Source organism: Symphalangus syndactylus, chromosome 12, assembly GCF_028878055.3.
Source record: "Symphalangus syndactylus isolate Jambi chromosome 12, NHGRI_mSymSyn1-v2.1_pri, whole genome shotgun sequence".
In the NCBI taxonomy this organism is placed as follows: Eukaryota; Metazoa; Chordata; class Mammalia; order Primates; family Hylobatidae; genus Symphalangus; species Symphalangus syndactylus.
This window is the reverse complement of record NC_072441.2, coordinates 95957609-95976541: the sequence shown is the minus strand read 5'-3', so window position 1 is coordinate 95976541 and position 18933 is coordinate 95957609. Positions and strand designations below refer to the sequence as shown.

Genomic DNA, 18933 nt, shown 5'->3' with positions numbered 1-18933 from the left:
AGACTTCACAAAAACTTTTGTACATTAAAGGACACTATGAAGAAGGTGAAAAGACAACCCATAGAACAAAGGGAAATATTTGCAAATCATATATCTGATAAGAGCCCCAGAATATACAAACAAAACTCAACAACAAAAAGACAAACAATCCATTAAAAATAGGTAAAGGATTTAAATAGACATTTCTCCAAAGAAGGTATGGAAATGACTCATACCTTCATATGCACATAAAAAGATGCTCAACATCATTAGTCATCAGGGAAATAAAAACCAAAATCACAACAAATTACCACTTCACATGCACTAGGATGATTATAATAATTTTTTAAAGAAACAGAAAATAAGAGTTGGCAAGGATGTCAAGAAACTGGAACCCTATATGTTGCTGTCAGAAATGTAAAATGGTACGGCTCTTTGGAAAACAGTTTTGATACCTCCTCAAAACGTGAGATATTGGTTTACCACATGACCTAGCAATTCTGCAACTAGGTATACAGCCAAGATAATTGAAAATTTACAACACACAAAAATTTGTACACAAATATTCACAGCAGCATTATTCATAATTGCCAAAAAATGCAAACAACCCAAATATCCAACAACTGATGAACGGATTAAATGTAGTATATCTGTACAATGAAATATTTATTCAATCATAAAAAGGAATGAAATACTGACACATACTACAACATAGATTAACCTTGAAAACATTACACTAAGTGAAAGAACCCTTACATTAACAGCCAATATTGTATGATTCCATTTATATGAAATGTCAGAATACGCACATTGGTAGAGACAGAAAGTATTAGTGATTGCTAACTGCTAAATGGAGTGGAAATGGTGACTGATAATTGGTACTCTTTTTCAGATGATAAAATTAGAGGAATTAAATAGTGGTGATGGCTCCACAACTTTACAAATACACTAAAAACCACCAAATTGAACACTTAAGATGGGTCAATTTTATAGTATGTGAGCATATCTAAATTAAAAAAAAATGTCCACTTTTAGTCAAGATGTCAGCACATGGACCAGATTTATCATCATGCTTGTAACAACTAAAAAACAGCAAGATATACATTTTTTAAGTGTACAAGAAACATTTACCAATAGAGACGACATTCTGGGCCACAAAACAAATCTTAATATATTTAAATAAAAGACTACAAGTCATTGAAAGTATGTTCTCTGACCAAAATGGAATTAAATCAGAAATCATTAACATGAAGACACGTTGGAAAACTAAGAAATAACAGATGGCCATAGAAATAACAGATGGTCAAAGAATAAATCACAAAATAAATTAAGAAGTATTTTGAACTCAATGAAAATAAAAATGCAACGTATCTCAATTTATGGATTACAGCTAAAACAATATTTAGAGGAAAATTTACAGCACCAAGAAAACCTCTATTTTAGAAAAGAAAACAGTCTCATATCAATGACCTCAGCTTCCACTCAAAAAATTACAAAACAAAGAGGAAATGAAACCCAAAGTCTGCAGAAGACTCAAATAATAAATATATTAGCAGAAATCAATGAAATAGAAAACAGAAAAACAACGGAGACAATTAATGAGACCAGAGGTTGGTTCTTTGAGAAGACAAAATTAACAAGCCTCTAGCCAAACTAATCAGGAAAAAAACATGGAGAAAATATTACCAATATCAGTAATGAGAAACACAGTAACATACACTACAGATTCTACAGATACTTAAAAACATAAGGGAATATTATGAACATTTTTATGTCAATAAATTCAACAATTTACATAAAATAAATTCAGTGAAGCACACATACTAAACAAGGTTCACTCAAGACACAGATACCCTGAATAGTTTATTTTTACTAAATAAATGGAATTATAGTTAGACATTTCCCAGAAAAAAAAAAGACACTTGGCAAAATCCAGCAATGATTCATGATGATAGCTCTTAGCAAGTTAGTAATAGAGGAGAACAACCTCAACCTGACAACAAGCATCCGTGAAAAAACTGATGATATCATACTAAATAGAAAGAGACAATGTTCTTACGCTAAGCACAGCGGCTCATACCTGTAATCCCAGCACTTTGCTTTGGGAGGTTGAGGTGGGAGGTATCACTTGAGCCCAGGAGTTCAAGACCAGATGGGCAACATAATGAGACCCTACCTATACAAAAAACAAACACATTTGCTGGGGTGGTGGCACGCACCTATGGTCCCAGCTAATTCAGGAGGCTGAGGTGGGAAGATAGCGTGAGCCCAGGAGGTCGAGGCTATAGTGAGCTATGATTGTGCCACTGCACTCCAATCTGGGCAAAAGAGGGAGACCCTGTTTTCCTTCTAAGATCAGAACAAGACAAGGATGTCTGATTCCACCCCTTCTATTCAATCGTATAGTAGAATACTAACCAGTGAAATAACTCAAGAAAACGAAATAAAAGGAATCCAGACTAGAAAAGAAGTAAAACTATCTTAATTCTCAGATGACCTGATTATTTACATAGAATATCCTATAAAATCTTGAGGAAAAAAAAGCTACTTGAATGAATATGAGAGTTCAGGAAGTTTCCAGACTACAGACGAATATGTAAAAATTAATGGGGCAGGAAATGTAACCACAACGTGATACTACTAGATGCCTGTTAGAATGTCTAAAAAAAAAAAAAAAAAAAGACCACACCAAATGCTGCTGAGGACATGGACCAACTGGAATCTCTACATACTAACAGTGGGAATGTTAAACGGTACAATGGCACTGGAAAACAATTGGTTTCTTAACAAGTTAAGCAGGTACCTACCATATGACCCATTCGTTCCACTCAAAGGTATTTATCAAAAAAGAATAAAAGCATATGTCCATACAAAGACTCTACATGAATATTCATGGCAACTTTATTTGTAATAGTTCTCAACTGGATACAACCCAATGTCCACTGACAGGTGAACAGATATAAACATTATGACTTATCCATACAATAAATGCTCCTCAGCAATAAAAAGTAATAAATTATTGATACACTCAACAACATGAATCCCAAAATAATTATTCTAAGTAAAATTTAAAGTAAAAAAAGCCAAATGAAAAAAGGATACATAGTCAATGATTCCATTTATTTAAAATTCTAGAAAATGCAAACTGATTTATAGTGACAGAATAGAGATTACTGGTTGACTGGGGTTGAGGGTGATGCGTAAGGAATGAGAGGGCACATGGGCAAACTTTTAGTGGATGATTGATATTTTATTATCTTGAATGTGGTGATGACTTTGTGTATGTTTACATGTGTTAAACATATCAAATAGTACACTTATATTTAAAGTATGTACAGCTGATCATATCTCAATAAAGCTCTTAAAAATATAAAAATTTAAGCACAAATCTACGGGGTAATTCACAAAAGTAAAGTTATTATATAATAACAAAAAGTAATTAGGCTGGCAACAGTCTTACCAGCTGAAATGAATACTAGAAAACATTTGTATAAGACCTTGAAAACTACAGAGTGGGTGGGGTGCGGTGGCTCACACCTGTAATCCCAGCACTTTGGGAGGATCACCTGAGGTCAGGAGTTCGAGGCCAGCCTAGTCAACATGGTGAAACCCTGTCTCTACTAAAACTTCAAAAATTATAAAGGCATGGTGGCGCAGACTGTAATCTCAGCTTCTCAGGAGGCTGAGGCACAAGAATCACTTGAACCCAGGAGGTGGAGGTTGCAGTGAGCCGAGATTGTGCCACTCCACTCCAGCCTGGAAGACACAGTGAGACTCAGTCTCAAAACAAACAAACAAAAAACTACAGAGTGAAAATAATGTCCAACCTAGAATCCTGTATCCACTCAGATCACCAATCAAGTACAAAAGCAGAGAACAAAGGTATGTTTAAACTTGCAAAAAATGTTGGGCCAGGAACAGTGGCTCACACCTGCAATCCCAGCACTTTTGGAGGCCAAGGCGGGCAGATCACCTGAGGCCAGGAGTTCAAGACCAGCCTGGCCAACATGGTGAAACTCAGTCTCTACTAAAGACACAAAAATTAGCCAGGTATGGTGGTGGGTGCCTGTAATCCCAGCTACTCGGGAGGCTGCGGCAGGAGAATTGCTTGAACCCGGGAGATGGAGGTTGCAGTAAGCCAAGATTGCGCCACTGCACTCCAGCCTTGGTGACAGAGCAAGACCCCATATCAAAAATAATAATAATAATTAATCTAACACATAATATACTCTTTGTCTCATCAATGAATAATTCATAAAGTCCCACATATGTTTCAGGCATTCCTGTTGATACTAAATTTAAAAAACAAATTTGTGAAGGTATTTTCTTGGTCCAACATGCCAGGGCAGAGAGGCAAAAGTGTAGACTATAAACAAATAAATTGGTTTGTTAATTATAATGCCAGATAGTCAGCACTATCAAAAATAATAATAATATAAGGAGAAAGATACTGACCAGGCGTGGCATGCTATTTAATTAGGGTGTTCAGGGAATGCTGCTTTGGTAGGCAACATTTGAAAAGACAGCTAAATAAAATGAGAAGGTAAGCTTCACAGATAAGTGGAAGAAGAGAATTCTAGGTATAAGGCATAAAATATACAAGGTAGAGGTGTCCTTGGATCATCTTTTGAACAAGTAACAATAAAAAGACATTTTAAACCAAGGAAAATATGCACTATATATTAGACAATACCGAGAAAATAGTCAATATTATTAAATTACCTAATGGCATTTTGGTTATATAAGAAAATGTCAATCGCTTTTTAGGCTTACATATAAGGGTAAAATAATGATATCTTCAGCAAGGCGGATCCTCAGCAAGGTAGATGGGGGAAGAAAATAAAATAGAAAAGAAAATATGGCAAAATCTTGATAATTACTAAGTCTAGGTGACAAGTACATGAAAAGTACATTTGAAATTTTTATAATAAAAATTGAAAAGAGCTCTGTTTTGGATCTGCTAAATTTGGGATGCCTATTAGACATGCAACTGGACATGTTAAGTAGAAAGTTGGATATATAAACTCTGGGAAGAGGCAGAAGTCATGTTTTCTTTTTTTTTTTTTTTTAGCCATGGGACTTGATAAGGTCATTTTGAGCTGGAGGGAAAAGAGCGTGGGAGGTACCAGGACAGAGTCTTCGTGCAACCAACATGTGAAGGAACATACTGTGGGGGAGTCAGCTAAGACAGAGAAGATGTAGCAAGTCAATGGATTGAAATAGGAAGAAAACCAAGAGAGTATGGTGTTAGCAAAAGCCAAGAGAAAAAGTATTTCAAAAAAAAAGGATATGGGACGGGCACGGTGGCTCACACCTGTAATCCCAGCATTTTGGGAGGCCGAGGCGGGAGGATCACGAGGTCAGGAGATCGACACCATCCTGGCTAACACAGTGAAACCCTGTCTCTACTAAAAAATACAAAAAAATTAGCCGGGCGTGGTGGCGGGCGCCTGTAGTCCCAGCTACTCAGGAGGCTGAGGCAGGAGAATGGCGTGAACCCGGGAGGCAGAGCTTGCAGTCAGGCTGAGCTTGCAGTGAGCCGAGATCGCGCCACTGCACTCCAGCCTGGGCGACAGAGTGAGACTCTGTCTCAAAAAAAAAACCAAAAACAAAAACAAACAAACAAACAAAAAGTATGAAAAAAAGAGGATATGTTTGAGTGATATGTCTAAAGTTTCTATGAAGTGAACACTACATTTGGAGACATGAAGTCACAAAAGCAGTTTCAGTACAGTGAATGAGATGGAAGCCTTTCAATAATATTAGAAAACTCATCTGTACTTTAAAAAATCTTGCATACACTCTTCTAAATTCAAAATATAATTTTATCTTTTAATGTAAAACTTTATTCTCCCATTTTATTATAGTCACAATCCTTTCTGGGAGGATTGGGACATTTCATCGAACACTTAAACAGTATCAAAGCCCTTCAGAGTTGAGAATTAACTATTACTTACACAACCATCATGCACATTAAGGGTTGCTTCAAGTTTTAATCTTTGGATAAATTCTCTTCTTCCTGTTTAAAAAGAAAGAACAAATTAAATAAATCACACAAATGCTGAGAAAAATATAACACTGAAATCAGGAGCCTAGGATCTGGCATGAAAAGTAAATTCATGCTCTAATTTCAGTTCCACCATTTATAAACTGAGTGATACTGGGCAATTTAACCTCCTCCTAAGACTTAGTTTCCTCATTAGAGTACCTCTACCTCATGCAGCTTTTTGTTTGTTTGTTTGTTTTTTGAGACACAGTCTCGCTCTGTCACCCAGGCTGGAGTCTAGTGGCGCGATCTCAGCTCACTGCAACCTCTGCCTCCCAAGTTCAAGCAATTCTCCTTCCTCAGCCTCCCGAGTGGCTAGGATCACAGGCACACAGCATCACGCCCAGCTAACTTTTGTATTTTTAGTAGAGACAGGATTTCATCATGTTGGCCAGGCTGGTCTCAAACTCCTGACCTCAACTGATCCACCCGCGCATTGGTCTCCCAAAGTGCTAGGATTACAAGTGTGAGCCACCACGCCCAGCCTGTAGTTATTTTAAGGACAGAAAGGGCTTAGCACAGTATCTGGACCACAATAAACTCTCGTACATTTCTTCATTCATTCATTCAACAAATATTTATTGAGTACTCACTCTGAGTCAGGTAAAGTATATTTTACAGTGGTAAAATAAAACAAAAAGATTTCTGCCTGCTTATGAGAGGAGAAAAACAATAAATAATCGGGATAAGTGCTATAAGTTAGTATAGTGCTATGCAGAAAAATAAAGCAGGAAAAAGAGATAAAGGATGACTGGAGGTAGGGAGTAAGGTTTTTAATTTTAAATAGGATGGCAAACAGCAATAGTAAGTACCAACTATTTTTAAACATTTCTCAATTTCAGAAATGTTAAAGTTAACATTACAATGATGAAATCTGGCAGTAAAAATCAGCATAAATGTCCATCAATAGCAGAATAGTTTAAATAATGCAAAAACAGAGTAAGTTCCTTCTTTGAAAAAGAGAAATCTGTCCCTTTAAGGAATGAATCATCTTTACCAAACACAGATCAAAAAGCATGTTTATTCAGAAGCTGTAACGAAAGAAGGCTGAATTTACAACAAAGAACAATAATTAAGTAATCAGGCTGATGAGATCTCTCATAAAATTGTATCTGCCTATACTTTCTGTATACTGTCACAAAGGGCAGATTTCTCTATTGCACTTTCTTGCCATTCCATGTCAAAATCAAGAGCCTCTTGAAGCCCATTGGTTTTACTTCTTTATCCATGTTATTTAACCGGTAAGATGGCTAAGTAAGGGATGAATATATAAGTTAAAAAAAAATTATGGATAATTATGGGGGCTTTTATTTTGGGGAGGGAGATGCTCTATGATTTCTAAACTTACTGAAATAAAACAACCTGGAGAAATTCAGTAACGTGTTTTCATGAAGTAGGTTGTACTTTAGATAATTACCTTTTCAAATCTGATTTTCGCTTGTAAAAAGATTCTAACTTCAGTAAAAAAGATAAATTTTTAAAAACTCATTTCCTTTTGGCCAAAGGATTGGTAATCTCCTTGAGTTATAGAAGTTAAGAAATAAAGTATTCAAATTAACAATATGACATCAATTAAAACTCATTAAAATATTAAAGTATTGGAAACTTTATTGTCAAAATTTTAAAACCTGCGTTTGAAAACATGGCTCTAGCCATTTCAGTCTGGAGAAAATGGTGGCAGAACCTAAGAATAGAAGATAAAGTAAGCTGTTTTAGCAAGAACTCTTATATATGACGTTTGCACATTAGAACATGTATAGAGGCATAATACATTGTGGTTAGATAGCTTTTGAATGACATTTTTATATATGACTTTGGAGATAAAATTTATTGCATCGTCCAGATATCTCATAAAGTATGCTTCTAGAGCAAACTAGCAAAAACATCCACTACTCTTTTACTAATTAAATGTAATACCAAGAAATAGAAGCTAAAAGCCACCATAAAATAAGGATGCTACCTTAATAAAACTGAGCCTCCTCAAATTAAAATAATAAACTCACATCTGAATGCTATTAAAAGCTGTGCAGGGTCTGGCCTATTTGCAAGGTAACCAATTGGACTGCTACCTTTTTTGGATGCTAGCAAAAGACACCAAACTCCTAAGTCAGAGGCAAAAAAATTTACTGCTCATGTATGGCAAGCAGTATGAGCTTCAGGTTCACATTGGTGGTTCTTGTCCTCCAAGTCTCATAGGGCAACTTGAAGATGCCTGGATAGATGCTGTGCATGTAATGGGTTTTAATCACAGCTGAGGAATCTTGAACTTGGGGAACCCAAATCTTTTATCAAGCAAACCTGCCTGACCTTTATCCCTAAGGAGACATTAAACTGAACAACAAATTTGTCCTTGGCTCAAGAGGCTCTCAGTACTCCAGTGTTGGGTGCAAATATATATTTAGAATTGTTATATATTCCAAGGCTATTCACTATATAAACCTCACTGAGAAGATAGTCCAGAACAAAACGACTAGTGCCTCTGCTCCCAAGATGTTCAGAAATCCAAAGAGCTATGAAGAATCTTCTCCCAAGAATTACACACTTGTTATGGATGAACTTACCATTGTGGCTTCCAACTCAAGTCTTTCTGTACCTCAAGCTGCCTCTTATAATTCTGACTCTACTCTGGCATTCTTTTATATTAATAGGTTATAAACTCAGTAAGAACACTGCTTTATTCACCCATGTATTCCAAACACCTAATACAGTGCCTGCCACAAAGTATGCAATCAATATACATTTGCTGAATCAGTGAATAAATGACTGGGATCATGATATTCATTCTGTTCTGGAATCTGTATTACCACTCAATAACACATGGTGATTGCTGGGCGGGGTGGCTCACACCTGTAATCCCAGTACTTTGGGAGGCCGAGGTGGGTGGATCACCTGAAGTCAGGAGTTCAGGACCAGCCTGATCAACATGTCAAAACCCCATCTCTACTAAAAATACAAAAATTAGCCAGGTGTGGTAACAGGCACCTGTAGTCCCAGATACTCGGGAGGCTGAGGTAGGAGAATTGCTTGAACCTTGGAGGCGGAGGCTGCAGTGAGCTGAGATCGTGCCACTGTACTCCAGCCTGGGCAACAGAGTGAGACTCCATCTCAAAAAAATAAAATAAAATAACACATGGTGAATGTATTTCAATGACAACACATATACAGCTATTGCTCATTTTTAATGGTTGTGTAATCATTAAACCATTAAATAAATTACAACTTTGTAATTTATTTATTCACATACCTATCTCCTTTACTAGAATAGTTGAGAATTATTACTTATAGAGATGGTTGGGGCAAGAAATGTTAGAATTAGGTTTAAATATCTGACTTGAACATACTACACTTAGGCTGGGCAAAACTTATTTTCTCAGAGCCTTAGTTCTTACTTGGGAGTGATAAACTCTACCAAGGAGAGACAAAACACAGAATTATTTCATCCTTGGCACAGCACAGGACAGGTGACTGCTAGTTAAGAGATTTAGAGATCTAGATATGAGAGGCTTAGCAATCACCAGACAAATACAGTGTAAAAAGGTCTCCACCATGGCAACATTATAATCAGACTGTCTGAAGTCAAAGTGAAAGAGTGAATCCTAAAAATAGCAAGAGAAAAAACCATCTAAAAAGTTAAAAAAAAAAAAAAAAGGACTAAGGAAGTCATTATATAATATTAAAGAGAACAATTCAGCAAGAATATATAACAATTCTAAATACATATTTGCACCCAACACTGGAGTACTGAGAGTCATAAAACAAATATTACTAGACCTAAAGAAAGAGATACACTGCAACACAATTGTTTGAAACTTCAACACCCCACTTACAGCATTAGACAGATCATCTAGACAAAGAATCAGCAAAGAAACACTGGACTTAAACTGGACTTTAGACCAAATGGACTTAACAGACATTTACAAAACATTCTATCCTACAACTGCAGAATATACAATATTTTCATCAGCATATGGAACATTCTCCAAGACAGACCATATGTTAAGCCACAAAACAAAGTCTCAACAAATTTTTTAAAACTGAAATCACATCAAGTGCCTTCTCAGACAACAGCAGAATAAAACTAGAAATCAATAGCAAGAGAAAATTTACAAACCTTACAAATACACAGAAATTAAACAACATGCTCCTGAATGACAATAGGGTCAATGAAGAAATTAAGACAGAAATTTAAAAAAATGTTTTTGAAACAAATGAAAATGGAAACACAACATACCAAAACCTGTGGGATACAGCAAAAGCAGTGCTAAGAAGAACATAGCAATAAATTCCTACATCAAAAAGTAGAAAGATTACAAATTAATAATCTAAAAACGCACCTCGAGGAACTAGAAAAGCAAGAACAAACCAAACCCAAAACTAGCAGAAGAAAAGAAATAAAGATCAGAGCAGAACTAAATGAAATATGGACTAAAAAAAAAAAACCACAAAAGGTCAATGAAATGAAAAGCTGGTTCCTCAAAGAGATAAAAAAAAAATTGCTAAACCACTTTCCAGACTAACCAAGAAAAGAAGGGAGAAGAGCCAAATAAAATCAGAAATGAAAAAGGAGACATTACAATTGATTCCACAGAAGTACAAAGATCATCACAGACTATAAGGAACTATATACTCATAAACTAGAAAACCTACAGGAAATAGATACATTCCCAGAAAAACACAACCTACCAAGATTGAACCAGAAAGAAACAGAAAATCTGAACAGACCAATAATGAGCAGCAAGAATGAATCAGTAATTTTTACAATCTCCCAACAAAGAAAAGCCCAGTACCAGATGGCTTCACAGCCGAATTCTACCAAATGTACAAAAAAGAAGTAATATCAATACTCCTGAAACTATTCCAAAAAATCAAGGACAGGCCTCTCCCTAACTTATTCTATAAGGCCATTATCACCCTGATAACAAAACCAAAGAAGGACACAAAACAAAGGATACAGAATAAAAAGAAAACTACAGACTAATGAACGCAAATGCAAAAATCCTCAACAAAATACTAGCAAACCAAATCCAACACCAAATCAAAAAGATAATACACCATGATCAAGTGGGTTTTATACTGGGAATGCAAGGATAGGTCAACATATGCAAATCAATAAATGTGACACATATCAACAGAATGAAGGACAAAAACCATATGATCATCTTAATAGACGCAAAAAAAGCATTTAATAAAATTCAACGTCCCTTCATAAGAAAAACCCTCAGTAAATTAGGCATAGAAAGATCATACCTCAAAATAATAAAGGCCATATATAATAAACCTGTAACTAACATCATACTGAATAGGGAAAAGTTGAAAGCATTCCTTTAAGAACTGGAAAAAAACAAGGATGCCTACTTTCACCACTCTTCAATATAGTATTGGAAGTCCTAACCAGAGCAATCAGGCAAGAGAATGAAACAAAAGGCATCAAAATTATAAAGGAAGGAGTCAAATTATCCCTGTTTACTGATGATATGATCTCATATCTAGAAAAACCTAAAGACTCCCCACAAAAACTTTTAGATTTGCCGGGCGTGGTAGCTCATGCTTGTAATCCCAGCACTTTGGGAGGCTGAGGTGGGCAGATCGCCTGAGGTCAGTAGTTCAAGACCAGCTGGCCAACATGGTAAAACCTTGTCTCTACTAAAACTACAAAAATTAGCCGGGTGTGGTGGCCCATGCCTGTAATCCCAGCTACTCGGGAGGCTGAGGCAGGAGAATCACTTGAACCCGGGAGGCAGAGCTTGCAGTGAGCCGAGATTGTGTCATTGCACTCCAGCCTGGGCCACAGAATGAAACTCTGTCTCAAAACAAAAACAAAAACTCTTAGATTTGGTAAATGAATTCAGTAAACTTGCAAGATACAAAACCAACATACAAAAATTAGTAGTGTTTCTACACACCAATAATGATTCAAGATGAAAACCAAATCAAGAACACAATCCCATTTACAATAGCTACAAATAACAAAAAAAAAAAAAGGCCGGGTGTGGTGGCTCACGCCTGTAATCCCAGCACTTGGGGAGGCCAAGGCGGGTGGATCACAAGGTCAAGAGATCGAGACCATCCTGGCCAACATGGTGAAACCCTGTCTCTACTAAAAATACACACACACACAAAAATTAGCCGGGCATAGTGGTGTGCACCTGTAGTCCCAGCTACTCTGGAGGCTCAGGCAGGAGAATCGCTTGAACCTGGGAGCCGGAGGTTGTAGTGAGCTGAGATTGCACCACTGCACCCTAGCCTGGGTGACAGAGTGAGACTCCATCTCAAAAAAGAAAAAAAGAAATTATAAACACACACACACACACACACACACACTAGGAATATATTTAACTAGAGGTAAAATCCCTACAAGGAGAACTACAAAACACTGCTAAAAGAAATTATACATGACACAAATGAAAAAACATCCCATGATCACTGGATATTCAGAAGAATATCATTAAAATGACCATACTGTACAAAGCAACCTACAGATTCCATACAATCCCTATCAAAATACCAAGTTAATTTTTTGCAAAATTAGAAAAAACAATCCTAAAATTCATATGGAACCAAAAAGAAGCCCCAATAGCCAAAGCAATGCTGAGCAAAAAGAATAAAGCTGGAGGCATCACATTATCTAACTTCAAATTATATTACAAGACTATACTAACCAGAACAGCAGGTTACTGGTATAAAAATAAGACACACAGGTCACTGGAACAGAATAGAGAACCCAGAAACAATGCCACATACGTGCAGCCAACTGATGTTTGACAAAGCCGACAAGAACATACATTGTGGAAAGAAAACCCTCTTCAATCAGTGGTGCTGAGAAAATTAGATATCCATATGCAGAAGAATGCGATTAACTCCTAACTCTCACTAGCATACAAAAATCAACTCAAGGTGGATTAAAGACTTAAGTGTAAGACCCAAAACTATAAAGATACTAGAAAACAGACAAATGGGACACAATTAAACTAAAAAGCTTCTGCATGGCAAAAGAAATAACAGAATGAAGAGACAACCAACCCTGTTGAATGACAGAAAATATTTGCAAATTATTCATCCAACAGCAGACTAATATCCAGACTATACAAGGAACTCAAACAATTCAACAACCAAAAAAATCTAACAATCCTATTAAAAAGTAGGCAAAAGACATGAATAGACATTTTTCAAAAGCATACACCCAACAGGTATATGAAAAAATGCTCAACATTACCAATCATAAGAGAAACGCAAATCAAATTCACAATGAGATATCACCTTATCCTAGTCAGAATGTCTTTTATTAAAAAGACAGACAATGTTGGTTATTATGTGAAAAAAAGGGAACTCTTATACACCATTGGTGAGAATGTAAATTAGTACAGCCTCTACGGAAAACAGTATGGAGATTTCTCCAAGAATTAAAAATAGAACTATCTTTCCATCCAGCAATCCTACTACTAGATTTTTACAAAAAAGAAAAGAAATTAATATATCTAAAAGATATGTGCACCAGTATGTTTACCGCAGCACTATTCACAACAGCAAAGATATGGAATCAACCTAACTGTCCATCAATGGATGAACAGGTAAAGAAAATGTGGTATATATACACAATGGAATACTATTCAGCCATAAGAAAGAATGAAATAAGGCCGGGCGCGGTGGCTCACCCCTGTGATCCCAGCACTTTGGGAGGCCGAGGAGGCCAGATCACGAGGTCGGGGGATCGAGGCCATCCTGGCTAACACTGTGAAACCCTGTCTCTACTGAAAATACAAAAAAAAATTAGTCGGGCATGGTGGCGGGTGCCTGTAGTCCCAACTACTCAGGAGGCTGAGGCAGGAGAATGACGTGAACCTCAGAGGCGGAGCTTGCAGTGAGCTGAGATCTCACCACTGCACTACAGCCTGGGCGACAGAGTGAGACTCCATCTCAAAAAAAAAAAAAATGAATGAAATCATGTCATATACAGCAACGTGGATGGAACTAGAGGTCATTATCTTAGGTTAAACAAAGCAGGCACACCCAGACAAGTATGACGTTCTGACTCATAAGTGTGTTCTAAACAAATGTGTTCACACCGATGCAGAGAGTGGAATGATACATAATGGAGTGGAAGAATGAGGAGGTGGGAGGATGATGAGAAATTAGTTAATGGGTAAAAAGAACATTATTCAGGTGATGGATACCCTAAAAGCCCTCACTTGACTGCAGCATAATCTATGCATGTAACAAAATTACATATGTACCCATAAATTTGTACAAATAAAAAGTAAAAATAAATAAAAATATCATCTAAAATAGCATTAAAAATATGAAATATTTAAGGATAAACCTAACACCAAAAAATATAAATCACTGCTGAATCAAAGAATGCTGAATACACGGAGACAAACCAGAATCATAGATGAGAAGATTCACTATTGTAAACATGTCAGTTCTCCCTGAAATAATATATAGATTCAACACAAAATCCCAAGTCTTTTTGTAGAAATTGACAAGATGGTTCTAAAATTTTTACGGGAATGGAAAGGGTTCAGAATAGCCAGGATAACTATAAATTTTTTTAAAAAAAAGACCAAGTTTTGGCCAGGCGCGGTGGCTCACGCCTGTAATCCCAGCACTTTGGTAGGCCAAGGCGGGCGGATCACAAGGTCAGGAGATCGAGACCATCCTGGCTAACACGGTGAAACCCCATCTCTACTAAAAAATACAAAAAAATTAGCAGGGCGTGGTGGCGGGTGCCTGTAGTCCCAGCTACTTGGGAGGCTGAGGCAGAAGAATGGCGTGAACCCAGGAGGCGGAGCTTGTAGTGAGCCGAGATCGAGCCACTGCACTCCAGCCTGGATGACAGATCAAGACTCTGTCTCGGAAAAAAGACCAAGTTTAAAGTATCACACTAGCTGATTTCAATCCTCGGTATAAAGACATGAAGCTAGATCAATGGAATGTGGCTAGGAAATTGACTTAAACATTTATGGTCAATTGATTTTCAACAAAGGGAAAAAGGTAGTCTTTTCACACACACTGTTGGATCAATTGCACATTAACATGCAAAGAAATGAAACTTGACTCTTACAACATATGTAAAACAACTCAAAATTGTTCACAGACCTAAATGTAAGAGGTAAAAAGAGAAAATCTCCAGGAAAAAAAAAGTAAAACTCTTTGTTACATTGGATTAGGTAAAGATTCTTAGATAGGACATAAAAAGTATGAACTATAAAGAAACTGTTAAGAAAAAGACAAAAACTGAGAGAAAATATTTGTAAAATACATATCTGATTAAGGACTGTTATATAAAGAATTATAGAATTCTTACAATATTAAAAAGGTAAACCTGAACATTTAACCAGACTATACGGATGACAAAAATAAAAGCCACAAAAAGATACTCAACATCATTAATCACTAGAGAAATGCAAATTAAAGGCCAGGCGCAGTGGCTCACGCCTGTAATCCCAGCACTCTGGGAGGCCGAAGCAGGTGGATCACCTGAGGTCAGAAGTTCGAGACCAGCCTGACCAACACGGCGAAACCCCATTTCTACTAAAAATACAACATTAGCTGGGCGTGGTAGCACATGCCTGTATCCCAGCTACTTGGGAGGCTGAGGCAGGAGAATCTCTTGAACCTGGCAGGCGGAGGTTGCGGTAAGCCAAGATCACGCCATTGCACTCCAGCCTGGACAACAAGAGCGAAACTCCGTCTCAAAAACAAAAAAAGAGAAATGCAAATTAAAACAACAATGATATATTTCTACACGCCTACCATGAAGGCTACAATTAGGAAGACTCACTACACCAAATGCTGATGAGAATGTGGAGCAATTGGAACTCTCATATACTGCTGGTGGGAATGCAGTATGGTAGAATTACTTTGGAAGACAGTCTGGAAGTTTTTTATAAAGTTAAACATACTTACCATAGAAGTCAGCAATCCCACAATAGATATCTACCCAAGAAGATTTAAAAGTGTTCAACCCTAGTTATTTTGTCCAAGATGTACATGAAGTTTCACTATTTACATTTTCCCTGTAAGCCATCAGCAGTGTTTAAAAAAAATTTTTTTTAATCTCCTTCAAGTACTCGGGGAAGCCTGCCTACCTTAAACCTAAAGCAACATTAAATTACAAGAACTACACACCATCTAGAACAATTTTCCAAACCTCAAGCTGAGACTCATTAGTGCATATTCTACCAGTTCAATACCAACAGTTGCAACAATATGAAAAAAAACAGAATGCATCCCATCTAGTAAGGCTTATATATACACCTAGAGAATCCTTTATTTTCGTTGTGTATATCACAGGTTGCCACATAAATGTATTTTTATCATGGATCATTTTAAAAACATTTTAAAAACACTGACCTAAAGCATACCTGTAACATAAGCTCTATGCTACCAGAAGCTTCTAAACCTTCTAAGCACTTATAACTTGATTCATCCTATTTTAGGAAGCAATGAAACCCACAGTAGAGCTATCACAGTGTCTACGGTTGTTATGATTGCTTATATGCCTTTGGTGTCCTGCCTTAAGGAATTATCAGTATACTCTATCTTACGTTTGTCACAATTGACTGTCATTTTTCAATACTAAAATCATACATTTTTCAGCTTTCATTGAAATTTCAAGACTAAAGAAACAACATACAAATATTCCACTAACTTTTCCCCAATGGCTAAAAAAAGAGGCCAAAGTCAGAAGTTACTAATCTTCTTATATATTATATATTATATAATATACTCTAACTTGGCAACATATTATGAAGAACCTGGTAATCTAGAATGTAGATGTATTCAAGATACACTAAAGAGTAATCTATACACAAAATTATCCATTTCAGTACATACTGACTCTAATGATATTCAAAGGACATTGACTTCATAAACCCCTTACAAAAGGATGAGATTCAATCTCCACTAAAAAATTGTCACTGGCTGCCTAATCATAATTTACACATTTTATACATTATAATAAATAACTCCCTTGAGAAGTACCTTAAAATTACTTTTTTATCAATTACTATCTTTTAATTTAGAAGGGTTAGAAAGTTGTAGGAGTGTCTGCCCAAAAGGAAAGAAACATGAGTAGAAACAAGCAATGTATTGAAATAATAGTTTCTTTTATTAACAATGTTTATCTTCACAAAACTGTATATATATGGGATAATAAAATCTGCGTGGCTAATAAATCACTGATTTCCAAAAGCACTACTCTACACTTAGTATACGGTAATTTGAGAAACTATTACGTTTAAACATTTAAACCTACAGTTATCTCTGACTTTGATAATTATTCTTTAAAAAAAAAAAAAAAAAAATTCCAGGAAGCTGAGGTGGGAGGATGGCCTTGAGCCAAGGACATGGAGGCTGCAGTGAGCCATGATGGTGCCACTGCACTCCAGCCTAGGGGACAGAGCAAGACCCTGCCTCACCCTGCCCCCCGCCTCCCGCCAAAAAAAGAATCCTACATTGAAATTTAGATCAGGCTCACAAAGATTAAAATCCCTGGCCTACCCTCTAAATCTATGCTAGTATAAAACAACACTCTATTGGCCCAGGTGAATCTTGTGGATTTGGGAGCTCTAAGTAAACACATCTTTTAATCATAAATAACATCCGGGAAATTATTCATCTTCATTCCCACAACATAATAGGAAGTTTTGTGAAGTGTAATTTTCTTTGATGGGAAGAAACGAGGTAATTAATGAGTTTAAGTAAAATCAATTACAAAGGTTGAATATTACCATTGAAAGGGCACATGCTATGGTGAAATAACTGGAAATGTAAATGCTACGAGAAGAATTTATCCACTTGTTCTATCCCAATTTTACTATTTAGCAGTAATTCAGCGCTAAAAATCTGTAGAAATACAAATAATGAAAATGTATCAGAAAAATACTTAAATCTACAACCCTGTAGATAGACAATCATAATGTTTAAATATTGAAGTCTTTTAAAAAAGGAATCTATTTCCTTAGGAAAATCCTAACTTGGAATTTGATTTTTTTTTTTTTTTTTTTTTTTGAGACGGAGTCTCGCTCTGTCACCCAGGCTAGAGTGCAGTGGCGCAATCTCGGCTCACTGCAAGCTCCGCCTCCCGAGTTCACGCCATTCTCCTGCCTCAGCCTCTCCGAGTAGCTGGGACTACAGGCGCCCGCCACCACACCCGGCTAATTTTTTTTTTTTTTGTATTTTTAGTAGAGACGGGGTTTCATCGTGGTCTCGATCTCCTAACCTCGTGATCCGCCCACCTCGGCCTCCCAAAGTGCTGGGATTACAAGCGTCAGCCACCGCGCCCGGCCGGAATTTGACTTTTAAAAGGAAGTCTTTATAAGTGTACCATACTTTATTTTATTTATTTATTTATGACACAGAGTTTCCCTCTGTCGCCCAGGCTGGAGTGCAGTGGCGCAATCTTGGCTCACTGCAACCTCCACCTCCCAGGTTCAAGCTATTCTCCTGCCTCAGCCTCCCAAGGAGCTGAGACTACAGGCGTACGCCACCACGCCCAGCTAATTTCTGTATTTTTAGTAGAGACCAGGGTTTCACCATGTTGGCCAGGCCGGTCTCGAACTCCTGACCTCAAGTGATCCACCTGCCTTGGCCTCCCAAAGTGCTGGGATTCTAGGCGTAAGCCACCGTGCCCGGCCAAGAGTACTATACTTTAAAAAGTCATTTTATCTAATAAAAAAAATACAATTAATAATAATAATAAAGTCATTTTATCACCACACACAAAAAAAGATGGTAATTATGTGACATGATGGATATATTAACTTGATTGTATATGAAGTTATCAAGTCCTATACCTTAAATATAACAATTTTTAATTGTCAATTATACCCCAATAAAATTGGGAGGGGAAAGTCATTTTTTTAAAAAAAACCATCACTAATTCAAACATTACCAATGTGGATTTT

General features: G+C 36.7%; 1 protein-coding gene across 20 annotated transcripts in view; it reads right to left on the bottom strand.

Moving 5' to 3' along the window:
• The window catches only part of DCAF6 (DDB1 and CUL4 associated factor 6), a 139462-nt gene that overhangs the window by 117915 nt on the left and 2614 nt on the right, over positions 1–18933 (bottom strand). For all 20 annotated transcript variants that reach the window (XM_063625099.1, XM_063625087.1, XM_063625097.1 and 17 more), the window contains exon 2: positions 5937–5998. Coding sequence is in view for 12 of the 20 variants with exons in the window: in XM_063625087.1 (XP_063481157.1) it covers positions 5937–5998 (62 nt within the window). In the remaining 8 variants the exon portion in view is untranslated. The remainder of the gene's footprint in view (positions 1–5936; positions 5999–18933) is intronic.